At 40.2% G+C, this 14,340-nt stretch overlaps 1 protein-coding gene across 7 annotated transcripts in view; it reads left to right on the forward strand.

The window, feature by feature from the left end:
• ARFGEF3 (ARFGEF family member 3) overlaps window positions 1–14,340 on the forward strand; it is a 135,322-nt gene that overhangs the window by 76,267 nt on the left and 44,715 nt on the right. For 4 of the 7 annotated variants that reach the window (XM_030556411.1, XM_030556408.1, XM_030556409.1 and 1 more), the window contains exons 10-15: window positions 1,197–1,521; window positions 4,611–4,723; window positions 5,567–6,477; window positions 9,450–9,533; window positions 10,584–10,750; window positions 11,768–11,933. In XM_030556411.1, the coding sequence (XP_030412271.1) occupies window positions 1,197–1,521; window positions 4,611–4,723; window positions 5,567–6,477; window positions 9,450–9,533; window positions 10,584–10,750; window positions 11,768–11,933 (1,766 nt within the window). The remainder of the gene's footprint in view (window positions 1–1,196; window positions 1,522–4,610; window positions 4,724–5,566; window positions 6,478–9,449; window positions 9,534–10,583; window positions 10,751–11,767; window positions 11,934–14,340) is intronic. The other 3 variants (XM_030556413.1, XM_030556412.1, XM_030556414.1) reach the window with 2 other exon arrangements.

The raw sequence follows: 14,340 nt of genomic DNA on the forward strand, positions 1-14,340 counted from the left end.
TGTAGATCAGAGATTTAAGAGAGTAGCACAAATATGTTGCTTGAAGCTATTAATTCTGCGTGCATATTAAAAAAAAAGTCATTAGAAGGGACTTGAATGGCAATGGGATACATACAGGTGCTTTTGCTCTGTGTCACTGGTTTGAATCTAGCCTTGGCTAGCACTGAGCTAAAAGTCTTTACCAAGTTGTTACAATCCTGGATGACAGGTTTCAGAGTAGCAGCCATGTTAGTCTGTGTGTGCAAAAAGAACAGGAGTACTTGTGGCACCTTAGAGACTAACAAATTTATTTGAGCATAAGCTTTCGTGGGCTACAGCCCACTTCATCAGATGCATGCAGTGGAAAATACAGTAGGAAGATATATATTACACAGAGAACATGAAACAATGGGTGTTATCATACACATGCTAAGGAGAGTGATCAGTTAAGGTGAACTATTACCAGCAGGAGAGAGAGAAACCTTTTTATAGGGTAATCAGAATGGCTCATTTCCAGCAGTTGACAAGAAGATGTGAGGAACTGGAGTGGAGGGAAATAAACATGGGGAAATTAGTTTTACTTTGTGTAATGACCCATCCACTCCCACTCTTTATTCAAGCCTAATTTAATGGTGTCCAATTTGCAAATTAATTCCAATTCAGCAGTCTCTCATTGGAGTCTGTTTTTGAAGTTATGTTGTTGTAATATTGTGACTTTTAGGTCTGTAATCGAGTGACCAAGTAGATTGAAGTGTTCTACAGCTGGTTTTTGAATCCCATGTGCTCTTAGGGTGGCTGGGGCTGGATAGAGGCTCTCTCTCGTGTAACCAAATAATGGGTCACCTGATGCAGGATTTGAAGCCACAGAGGAGAGTCACCTGATGGAGAGGGACTAGAATTTTATCAAAGAGAGGCTCTTTTAACAGCTGTTTTGGGGGGAGATCAGACCCTGAGAGGACTGACCAAAACCCAAAGGGCTCAGAGGGTTTCGCATGCAGGTTTTGTCCGTGAGTAAAGTGTGATGGGTTTTAAAGTCTGTATGTCCCTGGCTTTCATTGTCATATGGTCCCTGGAAAAAATAACAAAACCTGCATTCAAATCAACTCCAGAGATACAGGAGAGTTGAGGTGTAGGGGTTGAAAATGGTTATAGGCTGTAAAGCTGTTTGTGGGAGATTTTTTTCCTATTTCCACTTGTTCCTTTTTCTCTTTCCCCAGGAAGCAATTGTGTCCAGCCCTTGTAGTAATCCTGGGAAATCCAATCCATGACAAAACAATCACCTCTGCCCACAGTAGCATCTGTCTCGAGGCCGATTCGCCCTCTTCAGGGGTCGCTGATCATGGCCGAGGGTCAGGTTGCTCCTCCACAGCACCTGCCCTCAGTGGCCCCGTTGCTCGGACCATATATTACATTGCTGCAGAACTGGTTCGATTGGTGGGGTCAGTAGAATCCATGAAACCTGTGCTCCAGTCACTCTATCACCGGATGCTGCTGTATCCCCCACCCCAGCACCGAGTGGAAGCCATCAAGATCATGAAAGAGGTAGGAAAATTGAGACATTAATTCAAACAAAATGCACTGGAAGTAAACGCTTGCTAATTGTAAATTATAGTGAAGTGTGTGTGTAGAAGTCCAGTATATGGGATAGCCATATGGATATCAAAATAATCCTTTCGATTCAGAGCTGTTACAGTCAAGGCTACTCTGCTAAATGTATTTAGTCTGACCAATGCTTAATACTCCTTTCTGATCATATTTGCCTCAATCATACCAGCTGCCTTGGCAACACTGGAAATATTTGTGCTGTATTACTCTGTTGGGAGCAGGTCTTGTGACTGAGGCATAATGGTCCTGATGGGTGATAGAAAGTAAAATGATTCTGTTCCCAAATTCTCTGGCATCTTTTCCCACCCTCTCCTCTTACTAAAAGGAGGCAGTCAGCCTGGCACTGTAACGGTCAGAAAGCCAAGATGAATATATCTTTTGATTCAATGCCAGGTTTTTGAGGTGCAGTAGGATAGCTACAAGGTAGCTGTCAGCTTCTTGAGCAGCCATGCCAGCTCCAGTCATTTCTCTAACTGTTCAGGGAAGCATCTCAGTACCAGAGACGCTAGAACAGGAACATAAGAATGGCCATTCTGGGTCAGACCAATGGTCCATCTAGCCGAGTGCTCTCCCCCTGTAGGTATCAGGACGAGCTGCTCCAAGAAGCAATCATTTACAGAGTCTAGAAATTTTTATTTCTGCATCATGTCCTGAGGCGATATGTATCCAGCCAATATGAGTGTGGTTGAAATCCTCCATTATTGTGTTTTCTATTTTTGTATCCTCTCTCATCTGAAGCATTTTCACCATCCTGGTCAGGTAGTCAGTAGTATATTTCTGCTGCTATATCCTTATTATTCAGTCATGGAAATACTATCCATAGAGATTGTATGGTACAGTTTGATTCATTTAAGATTTTTACTATATTTGATTCTATGCTTTCTTTCACATATATTGCCACTCTCCAACTAGCATGACCTACTCTTGCCTATATATTTCATATCGTGGTATTACTGTATCCCATTGATTATCATTGTTCAACCATTCATGCTGCCTTGTAGAGTGTGAGGCAACATTAACAATAATGTGTTAACCCTTGAGGGCTCAGCTGAGTGCTAGTTTATCATTTAGCGGTAAGGCATTTCCTGGGAAATATCCCACCCTCGGCCTCCATCCCCTCAACCAAGCTTCACAATCATCATCACTGTGTATCAGTATTAAATTGTTTAAAACTTATACTGTGCGCACACACACACACAATCTATTTTCTGGCAAAAAAATTTTCCCTGGAACCTAAGACCCACCCGCACCCCATTAATTCTTATAGGGAAATTGGATTCACTTAACATTGTTTCACTTAAAGTAGCGTATTTCAGGAACATAAGTACAATGTTAAACAAGGAGTTACTGTATCTGTATTTCTAATGAACAAATCCTCCATTACTAGTACCTGTCTCTTCCTAATAACTGGGAGAACCACCAAGAATCAGAAAACTTCCATGGAGCTCCTTTGAGCTGTTGCTGACTCGATGGAGTACCTTTTGCTGGGATGGCACTTTACTTTACAGTCTCCTGCACAACAACAGCCTCAACCTACATTATTGTTTAAAAAATATAATATAGTTAACCCGAGGGCACTTTTATAGCTCAAGCACACAAAAAACAGGTGTGTAGGAGTAAAGAGTTTCTAAACAGGACATACACAGCCACTAGGTTAGTCTTCACAACTCATTGCCGTTCTGTGGGTTTGCCTTTCTTTGTGATTTTAAATAATAACAAAATGTAAACCTCAACCTAAGCTTTTGCTGGGGCTTCAAATTGTTGTTAAGGTTCTATAACAGGCCCACCATTCCCAAACACCTCCTTCTGGCCCTTCCCATGGCCCTCTGACCTGGTTCCTTAAAATCCCAAATAATGCCCACTATTGATTAGTAACTCACAAATTTTCCACTCAATCATATTCTTCCCCTCTTGGGGGTGGGGGGTCCTCTTCAGTCCCAGTCTCTACACTGAAAGATGACAAACAAAAAGAATACCATAAAAAACTCTCTCGCCCCTGTGGCCTTGTGAATTCAGTCTTTCTTCCCGTTCCTCTTGTTCCTTCATTCTATTCTCAGGACATTGACTCACAGGGCCACCACCCTCAAGTGTTGCTCCTTCCCAGAAACTAATCCATCCCTGTAGCTTTCACAAATCCCCTTATTTCTGGCTCTAGACAGCTACTGTTCCTCCCCAGGACCTTCTCTCCTTGACTTCCCTCAACTCCCTGTTTTAGCTTCCTCTGTCAGCCTACCACACCCTCTCCAGATGTACCAAATGAGGTCAGTCACCTCCGCAGGTGTTCATTAGCTCCCTTTCCTAGGCAGATATTCTTTACCAGCCCTGCCCTGGGCCATTCACCTTGGGTAATGGACCAAATCTCCTTAAAATGCCCAGTCAACCTGTAACAGGGTTCTTCATGCCTGACATATATATCCCATTCTCTTGTTCCCTCTCCCGAGAGAGGCTCACTACCTCCACTTTTATCTCCTGATTGGAATTAAAAAGAGCCACCACCTGCCACTATGAATCAACAGAAATTCTTCTGCATTTTTATGCAAGACCCTAGCACCTAACAACTGGGTGACTCAGCAGATGATCCCCCTGCCCGATCTTGCCCTCCCTGTGCGGGGTCCTAGATCTGTTACACTATCAAAGATGTTTGCTTTATGTTTAATATTTGAATTGTCTCCTGTGCAGTATGTCTGCATTTACCTTTTTGTCTATACAAAAGTACAAAGTGAAATGTTTGTCTTTTTGTATTTTTCTGCTTATTTTTAAAGCATAGTAAAGCATTCTGTATTTGATTCATAGTTCAATGTATGCAGTTTCCCCATGTCTGCCTCTTTGTTTAAAAAGAAGAGAGAGAGGGAAATGTAGCCTTAATAAATGAAATAAGATATATTTTCCTTTGATGTGACCTGTCCTTTGACAGTGTTAATAGCTCAGCTTCTCCTTGATCCAGATTACTCCATAGAACAAAAACTAATTTAAGTGGCATACTGTTTAGATAACTCTTGGGTAACTTGTATTTTCTTTTCTTTTAGATACTAGGTAGCCCACGACGGCTCTGTGATTTGGCAGGACCCTGCTCCTCTGAACCAGAATCCAGAAAGAGGTCAATCTCGAAAAGGAAGTCCCATCTGGATCTTCTCAAACTGTATGCTTTATTTCCTTCTTTAGCATCGTCTCTTTTTAGGTGTACAAACTTGTTACAGTTGAGTATCTACTGTAAAACCACTCTACCAGGAACGTACACAAATGAGAACCATGTAAACGTTCTTCCTAGTTAGCAATGCTAAGTGAACAGAGCTGTGAAAATGGAGGAGGAATAAAATGTAGTAAAAATTAGTTTCTTAGGACCCGATTTTCAAAGGTGTTTATGTAACTAAAGGTACAGATAGTCCCACCAAGTGGAATTTCTTAAAATGCCAAAGCAGGTTAGGTACCTAACTCCTTTGAAATCCTAAATCCACGTAAATACCTTTTGAAAATCTGGCCGTTAGGTCTTGATCCTGAAAACAATTATGCACATGCTTAACTTTAAGCATGAGTAGTTCCATTAGATGTTAATGGGGCTGCTCACAAACTTAGTTAAGCACATACATGAGTGTTGCAAGATCAAGGCCTACAATAGGCAGTTGTAGCTCTGAATACACAAGAAGAGCAGATCCGTTGAGTTAGAAGGTATCATTTTGTATGGGTGCTCTTAAAAAGAGAGACTCATTTTACATAATTTTAGTTTTTAGAGCTTCTGATTTGCCATTTTTAAATCTAAGTTAATTACTTGGGGATATTTATTTTTTAGTATTTATTTTAAATTCAAGTTCACCTTTAAAGGAACATCAAGGTGGTGATTTCCCATGAACAGTCTTGTAAGACTATTCCACTATGCTGCTTATTATGAAAATTGATTATGTATGTTAGCAATATCAGCTTATTCTAGGAATCTGATTAATCAATTAGAATAAACTTCATTTATTTTTTTATTTTGAAATTGTAGTATCATGGATGGGATGACTGAAGCTTGCATAAAAGGTGGTATTGAAGCATGTTATGCCTCCGTTTCTTGTGTCTGTGCCCTGCTCGGGGCATTAGATGAACTAAGCCAAGGGAAAGGCCTTAATGAGGAACAGGTCCACCTGCTACTCCGACGCCTGGAAGAATTGAAAGATGGGGCTGAGACAAGCCGAGACTCCATGGAGATCAACGATGCTGACTTTAGGTGGCAAAGGCGCATCCTGTCATCGGAACATACCCCCTGGGAATCGAGAAATGAGAAGAGTCCTGACATTAGCATTAGTGTTACCACAGATACTGGTCAAACTACTTTGGAGGGAGATATGGGGCAGACTACGCCAGAGGATAATCCCGAAGATCAAAAAAACTCTCTGCAGTCTCCAGCTGGCCAAGACTTTAAAGAGATTGGGTGTAAAGAGCCAGAATCAGAAACAATAGAGCAGCCAGATGTGGTTCAAAGGAGTCACACCATCGTTTATCCAGATATAACTAACTTCCTGTCGGTTGACTGCAGGACACGGTCCTATGGATCCAGATATAGTGAAAGTAACTTCAGCGTTGATGACCAAGATCTTTCTAGGACTGAATTTGACTCATGTGATCAATATTCCATGGCAGCAGAGAAAGACTCTGGGAGGTCAGATGTCTCAGACATAGGGTCTGATAACTGTTCCCTGGCTGAAGAAGAGCAGACCCCAAGGGACTGTCCAGGTCATAAGTCTTCATGTACAGCTGCTCTCTCTTTGAAATTACTGAAGAACCAAGAAGCAGACCAGCACAGTGCCCAGCTGTTTGTCCAGTCCCTTGAAGCGCTTCTTCCTCGGCTTATAACACTCCATAGTGTAGAGGAGGTGGATTCAGCACTCCAGAATTTTTCCTCGACCTTCTGCTCAGGTTTGAAAGCAGATATTTACTATGCAGTCAGCATGCAGTATGTTTGAAGAGCCTCTCTTCTAATAAGTAATCATAAAACACTTCTAGAATAGGCAGGCTAATGGTGTATCAAGCATATAAATGTTCCTTTAAACAAACTATTGTTCTTTGGAGTGAAACAAAATTCTCCAAAGTTTACTGAAGTCAATGGGAGTCTCTCCATTGATTTTAGTAGACAGGCCCTAAAATCAATAAAAGGAGAAGATAAATTTTGATGTGGTAGCTAAGTTTCCCATTATATTGTACTGTACATGAAAAGAGCAGAGTGGGGTAAAACAACCTCTTCTGAGTAAGGAGAGCTTTGAATCTCATATTAGCATAGGGATAAAAGGGGCATGAACCCATCTCCTATTTTAAAACTGATTAAATATAGCTTGCAATGCACCTGCATTAGTATTAACAATTCAAAACCTCACACAGAAGAAGCCAAAAGTCTCACAGTAGTGCATTTTTAAAAGGGCATCTGTTCCTATTATTACTCTATATGTCACCTAAACACACTCTCGTCCCACAGCAAGTGCAAAATAGTCAAGGGGCACGGGCATTAAAAGAGGTCAAATGAGTTACACTTAACTTTTCAGGGTGAGGATCTTTGAGAGTTTGATCTTTGCAAATTAAACAAAAGGTGACCAAGTGAAAGCTGATTTCTTTCTATTGAAAATATACTTTAGGCTGGTATAAATATTTTCTATTTGTAAAGAGATTTCTTTATCCTGACAATGAGCTAACATGCAAATGTTCATTAAAATATATATTTCTCTTTTTCTTAACTGATTTTACCACAACGACCTGTACCCTTGGTCCTCTCTTTCTTTTTCATTCATTTATTCATTCGTTCATTCTGTCGCACACATGAACTCAGAAATGATACATTATATATCCTCAGGCCAAAGAACCTCACCCAATAATTTCTGCATCAAGCCCATACTTTCTGTTTGAGCTATAGCATCTCGTTTAGAAAGCTATCTAGTCTTGACTTATTAGACTGCAAGTCCTGGAGAATCCACCACACCCATAGCTAAACTATCACAATAGTTAATTACTCGCACTGTTAAAAAATTTCACCTTATTTCTAGTCTGATTTGGCCAAATATTAAACAAACAAACAAAAACCACTCAGCAAGTCATAAGACACTCCCAGGTGTTTTTTACATGGGAAGAAGTATCCTAATATTTTCATGGATCCATGGTTGCATATTAGCAAAGAAAGTTGTTGTGTCCTCTCAACATCTGTGTGCAAGTCTCAGTTGATGATTCAGTGTTTAAAAGATCTGTTGCTGTTTTCTTTGTGACGGTCACAGATGGAAAGCTTAGCTTCTGTAAAGAACCCAGTTACTAAGCAAAAGATCTGACCGATAGCTGCAGTATATACAGTTAAATCCATTAAGTGTGGATGCTAACAAGCTAACGTGAATTTTCAGTAAATCTGTGTTTCAACACAGAGAACCCCCATCCTACCTACTTTGTTCCATTTATATTTATTATTATGCACTGGGTCAGTGCAGTACAATATTATTTACAATAGTGTCATACCAGCTATGTCCCAAAATACTTAACAATTATAGAATTGAAAAACAGCTGAGAGCCTGAATTTGAGGTATAGAGAAGGGAGTACTGATGTGTTTTCAGATGAGATTTGAAAAAAAAGATGTAAAGTCAGCCAGGTAGAGAGATACGGGAAAGGTAAGAGTCAGAAATATGTCATTGGGAAATCTTACAATTACAATTTTAATCTTTTTTTTCCCCCCAGAAAAATCTTCCCCTATTTGTTGCTGGATCAAAACAGTGACAATGAAAACTTATAGCACTAAGTTGGGTGCTTGTTTATACAATATAATTTAATACTTTATTACCAGAAAGCTCTTGGCACACAATCTTGATTTAAACAAAATATTAAATCTGTGTGGTATGACTTCTGTGACCTGTCTACACAATTAAATGAATTGTTGTCCTCATCCAGACAATGAGTTAGTTTGTTATAGGTGCAGCTTTTTATAATTAAAATTAGTAATCAATATTCCTTAAACACAGACACAGCTATTTTCAGAACAGTACCAAGGAGTTAATTCTAACAAACTAGACATCATTGTTTGGATAATTAAGTAGGACAGTTAGCACAGCTTATCAGTCATCTATCATAGTCTGTTAGTGGCAGGGTTTTATGGTGTTTATGCCTTGCAAATAGTTCCTGAATGCAGGCCTACACATTAGCTGCTAGTTCCTTTTAGAGGCTGAGCATCCGCTCAGTCCATTAAATGTACGTGAGGGAACTGCCACTTTCCCATGTTTTAGAGGAATTGGTAACTTGGGGGGCCAGATTTTCAAACACTTTGGGCACAAAAATGCATACCTAATTTGCATGCACATTTTGCCATTTTCATTTTTAATTTAGCAAATTATTGCTCTTTTAATTGCAGTAATTGTGTACATTGGTTTGGTGTGCAATTTCGTATGCATTTTATATGCAAAATTTTGTGCCTAAGATGATAGTCCATGTTTTCTTTAAAATATTTCTTAAATGCCTTATTCTTCTTTCATGCATCTGATGTATCTTTTATAAGCTGACTTTAAGTAGCAAATTGATATATTGTAGCTGCGAGTTTCATTATCATGGTCTCAATCCACCAAAGCACTTACACACATGGGTAGTTCCATTGCAATCGTTGGGACTACTCATAGACTTAAAGTTAAGCACATGGTGAAGTGTTTTGCCAAACTAGGGCCTATTACAAGACAAGATAAAGATTTCTCCCAGGTGTGACCACAGGAATATCAAACATTTTCTCCCTCACAAGTAATATGGAAATCTTTGTGGACATAGTACATGTCCAGTCCCATCACTCCTTTTCCACATACACTCCCTTGAAGAGTTATTCATTTTTTTAGACCCACTCGTGAACAATTATTCACTTTCTAAATCCGCCCTCAAACAGTTATTCACCTTATCCACGTCCCCAAAGTGACGTCAATGGAAAGTCCAAGGAGGCAGCAGCACAGAACTTTCAAACCCTCACGAGGCAAGAAAATCATTATTTTTTTTTCTGTGTGTGGTTTTTTTTTAATGTTATCGTTTATTGTATCTTTTTTTTTCTTGTCTAAGAACAGGCATGATCTTTATGGTGGGAGGAGTATACTTGCAATAAACCACTTGGTAGTTATCAGACGACTCAGCTTTGCTGAAACATTTAACCAAACTCAGAAGCTGTTTCTTGCTTCATATCAAATACTCCTCTAGGATGATCATTATCCCTTAATCAATTAATATTCTATAAGTGGAGTTTAACAACAGAGGTGAAGGCCCTAAAATACTGTGGCCATCTATAGTTTAAAAATAAAAACAAGGATTCAGATAAATATTCCAGTTACTTGACTTATGTTTTCCTACCAGTAAGTCAAACTAACCAACCCTGAAAAACGTGTATAGCTCTGTGTAATATCTACCTGAGAAGGAGGGATCATGCCATTATGAAAACGATCAGATATAGTTACATATACGTATCGCACCTGATTTTCAGAGGTACTGAGCTGTTACAGCTTCTGTTGAAGGCAAGTGGAGTTGAGTGCTTTGCACATCTGAAAAGCATCTATTTGTGCTACTTACATGAGCTGTCCAGCATTTGCTGACAATTTGAGGTGTGCCAAGTTCCAGCCACGTTAGCACCAAATATTTCTCCCTGTAACTGTAATTTTAGGTCAAAGAGTGATGTTACGGGGCTTGATCCTCCAAGATGCTGAGCACTTTGCTCCTGATTTCACAAAGCATTTAACCATGTGCTTAACGTTAAACATGTCAGTTGGCCTTTTGAAGTCTTGACTAGTCATATGGTTAAAGTTAAGCACATGCTTAAGGACTTTGCTGGACTAGAATCAGAGTGTTCAGCACCATTCAAGATCAAACTCAAGATAGGAATGGAGAAAAATATTGTTTATATTAAATGTTCACGATAGACACATATGTCTATATTCATTACTACTGAAAGGCCTGTGTTTTACTAGAATTAAGTTATGATTGTTCCAGAGCAAAATCTGTTTGAAGTGTGAGGGCTCACACTCTGCCTTTTCGTTAGATATGATGTTCTCACCAGGATTTGAGGGGAACCCCAATTTCAGCTTCCAGACTCTGATGAATGCAGACAGTATCTACATGGTCTCACACTACACCCTTCTTCTCAACCTGAAGTTATCCAACTCTGACTACTACAGGAAGAAACCTGCCCAAGTACCTGTGTTGCTGGTAAGTGAGGAATATAGAACAAACCATGGTGAGAAGTAAAAATTTCTGTGGGTGGCTAACGATGCAGTTTTTATTTTATTTGGAGCAGCTGAAATATGTTCATTTCCTATCAACCGTTTGAGAGTAGGCAGAGAAACTAACCTGATACTTTCAAATCATGAAGCTACTATAAACTATTCACTAAATTTGACTTAAGTTTGCAAATCATTTTTGTTACACACACCCCAAATGCATTTTTTTTGATGAATAAACTATTGACCAAAATAAATTCACCTAGCTCTAGTTGACATCATTTGGGGCAGGAGGGGAGAAACAGTCCTTACCAGTAATATCAAAGAGTATTTTGATTCCAGTGATTATCAAAACTAATTCTTGAACATTATTAGCATTTACCATATGTTTTTATCAATTATAATAATTCAGTCCTTACAGAATTTCCACTGAAGTCTTTTGGGGTTGCACCCCTTGCACCAGGCCTGAACTTGGCCTTGTGTGTCACTAGAAGTTTGGCCTTTGTAAAAAGGATTTCAGGAATGGGCCCTGTCTCATTAAGGGCTTAGTTGCTAGTGCAGAGCCTATGGAGAGCAGCAGGTGTCATCACGTCTCCCTGCACTCAGGTCCTACTCAACAGGCTGAAGTTGAGGGTGTTGGACCATGGCCTGCCTCCCGCATCCTTTTTGGGTCTTGTACAGCCCAGGAGGAGTGTTGAAGGACCTGTCCCACCAATTCCCTCACCACAGGAACTGTAATTGTGCCTGTCTCCTACATGAGCTGTCACAAAGAGTGAAAAGCTCCTTGCACCATCGCACTTGCCGTTGTCCAGGTGTGTACGGGCCAGGCATGATCTAGTCCTAGGTCCGTTCTTACTCTTACAGAAGCTCCATACCCCCATCCTTTTCCTCCTCATTTCCTCAGCAGCCTGATGCATTCAGAGAAGAGTAGTAGATCTGCTGGCTGAGGCTTACACTCTGGTGACTGACTGTCATGTTACATTTGGATTTGAATTGTTCTCTGCAGAAGGAGTTTATGAAGCAGGTTCAGGCCAGTGGAGTACTGATGGTATTCTCTCAAGCGTGGGTTGAGGAGCTCTACCATCAGGTACTGGAAAGGAACATCCTGGGAGAGGCTGGTTACTGGGGAAACCCTGAGGAGTACTGTCTTCCGCTCATCACCATGTTGACTGGTCAGTATCATGTTACCATGGCCATATGAACACAGTATTATGATTGTGTCAGTACAGATTAACTTCTAAATGCATTCTGCAGATGCCTAAAATATTAAATACTTGAACATTAGGCTTCATTCAGTTACCTATAGATCAACATGCCATAGTGCTAAAATATGGCACTTACTAAAGTGCCAGTGGAGAAGAAATTGGATTCAGTTATGGCACATATATATGGTGGTTTAATCTGGATCAGACACTCTGTATTGAAATCCTAGATCAAATTAAAAAACAACAACCTGATAGTACCTTGATTCCCCATGGCCAGTGTGACCAAAAACTGAATAGACTATGAAAGGATTCTTTGTGTTTCTTTTATTTGTTTTTATGGCAGTGCTAAAAGCCCCAATGCAAAGTCATGAACATTGGAAAACACAATTCCAACGATACATTCAAAATGATGGGGTGTAAATTAGCTGTAACCACTCAAGAAAGGGATCTTGTAGTCATTGTGGATGGTTCTCTGAAAACATCTGCTCAATGTTCAATGGCAGTCAAAAAAGCAAACAGAACGTTAGGAACCATTCAGAAAGGGATAGATAACAAGACAGTAAATATCATAATGCTACTATATAAATCCATGGTACGCCTACACCTTGAATATTATGTCCAGTTCTCATCGCCCATCTCAAAAAAGATACCTTAGAATTGGAAGAGGTACAGAGAAGGGCAACAAAAATGATTAAGGGTATAGAACGGTTTCCATATTAATAGAGATTAAGAAGACGGTGACTGTTCATCTTGGAAAAGAGACAGCTAAGGGAGGATATGATAGAGGTCTATAAAATTATGAATAGTGTGGAGAGAGTGAATAAGGAAGTGCTGTTTACCCCTCTTCAGAACACAAGAACAGGTGTCACCCAATGAAATGGCAGCAGGTTTAAAACAAACAAAAGGAAGTACTACACTTCACATAACGCACAGTCAACTTGTGAAACTCATTGCCAGAGGATGTTGTGAAGGCCAAAACTATAACTGAGTTTAAAAAAAATTAAATAAGCATGGAGCTTAAGTCCATCAATTGCTATTAGCCAAGATGGCTAAGCCCCTGACTGCCAGATGTTGGGACTGGACGACAGGTCGTGGATCACTCAATAATTGCCCTGTTCAGTTCTTTCTTCCTGAAGCATGTGGCACTGGTCTCCATTGGAAGATAGGGTACTGGGCTAGATGGACCATTGGTCTGAACCAGTATGGCTAGTTTTATGTTTCTAATCAGAATCAGGGCTCAGTTGTGCTGGGCAATGTAGAAACATGCTGTATAGGAATGTTCACTAACTGATTTGAATGATCAGAGCATGTTGAAAGTGGCTCTGTAGCTTTATCAGAGACATTATAGGGACAGATCCCCAACTGGTGTAACTGAGCTTGAGGGATTGTCTCCGGCAGATGCTGAAATTATCCTCTCATTTTGATATCTTGGAATCAATGACCTACTGCTGCCCCAACAATCTGTCAGCAAAAATATAGGATTGGTGTCCAGAACATAAAGAACATGCCCTAGTGGATCAAGCACTGGACTGGACTGTAGGAGACCTGAGTTCTACTCTTGGCTCTGCCATTGACCTGCTGGGTGACCTTGAACAAGTCACGTCCCTCCTGTTGCCTCAGTTTCCCCACCAGTAAAATAGGGGCAATAACACTGACCACCTTTGTAAAGCACTATATAAGCTCTGACTATTGCTGTTGTTATTGCTGCTCCTTGGCAGTTCTGTCCCAAAAAACTTCCTGCTCCATTCATCAATGGTTATTAATAACTGATTGATGTCAATGGAGCTATTTCAATTTACACGAGGGAAGATGTGGCCCACAGTGTTCTATAGAGTTTTATCTTCTACAGAACTCCAAGGCATTTGCCTCCATAGTAGCAAGCTGCCATTATTGTTCAAAAAATGTATACTTTTGAAAAGAAGCCAAAGGGGCTTTTAAAACTTGACCAGCACATGTAGGTAAATACTGATGAATGGGAAAGGAAGTTGTGTAACTGCCTAGAAACAGGGTGATTCAACGCACCAAACTCCTTTGTCACTGCAGGTCTCTCGGGGGGAATCTTTTGAAAAGAGTATTCCATGTTCTGGGCACACATCCTAGATTTGTATTTTCACAGGCAGATTTTTGGAGCAGCCATAGGTCACTGGTTTCATGATATCACAGCAATGTAATGTCAGGATACCCAGGGCTCTGTACAAGCATAAATGCTGGGAGTCCGAGCCTGCACTTTTTCCACTGATTGAACTCCCATTGACTTAGATTGATACTATGCCAGGGATAGGCTGAAATGCTACTGCTGAGCCATAACTCTAAGAAGCTAAAAGACCAGGACTCCTCTGACAGACACTTCAGTGCTCCCTTTAATTTCCCTAGA

The sequence above is a fragment of the Gopherus evgoodei genome, chromosome 3, assembly GCF_007399415.2.
Source record: "Gopherus evgoodei ecotype Sinaloan lineage chromosome 3, rGopEvg1_v1.p, whole genome shotgun sequence".
In the NCBI taxonomy this organism is placed as follows: domain Eukaryota; kingdom Metazoa; phylum Chordata; order Testudines; family Testudinidae; genus Gopherus; species Gopherus evgoodei.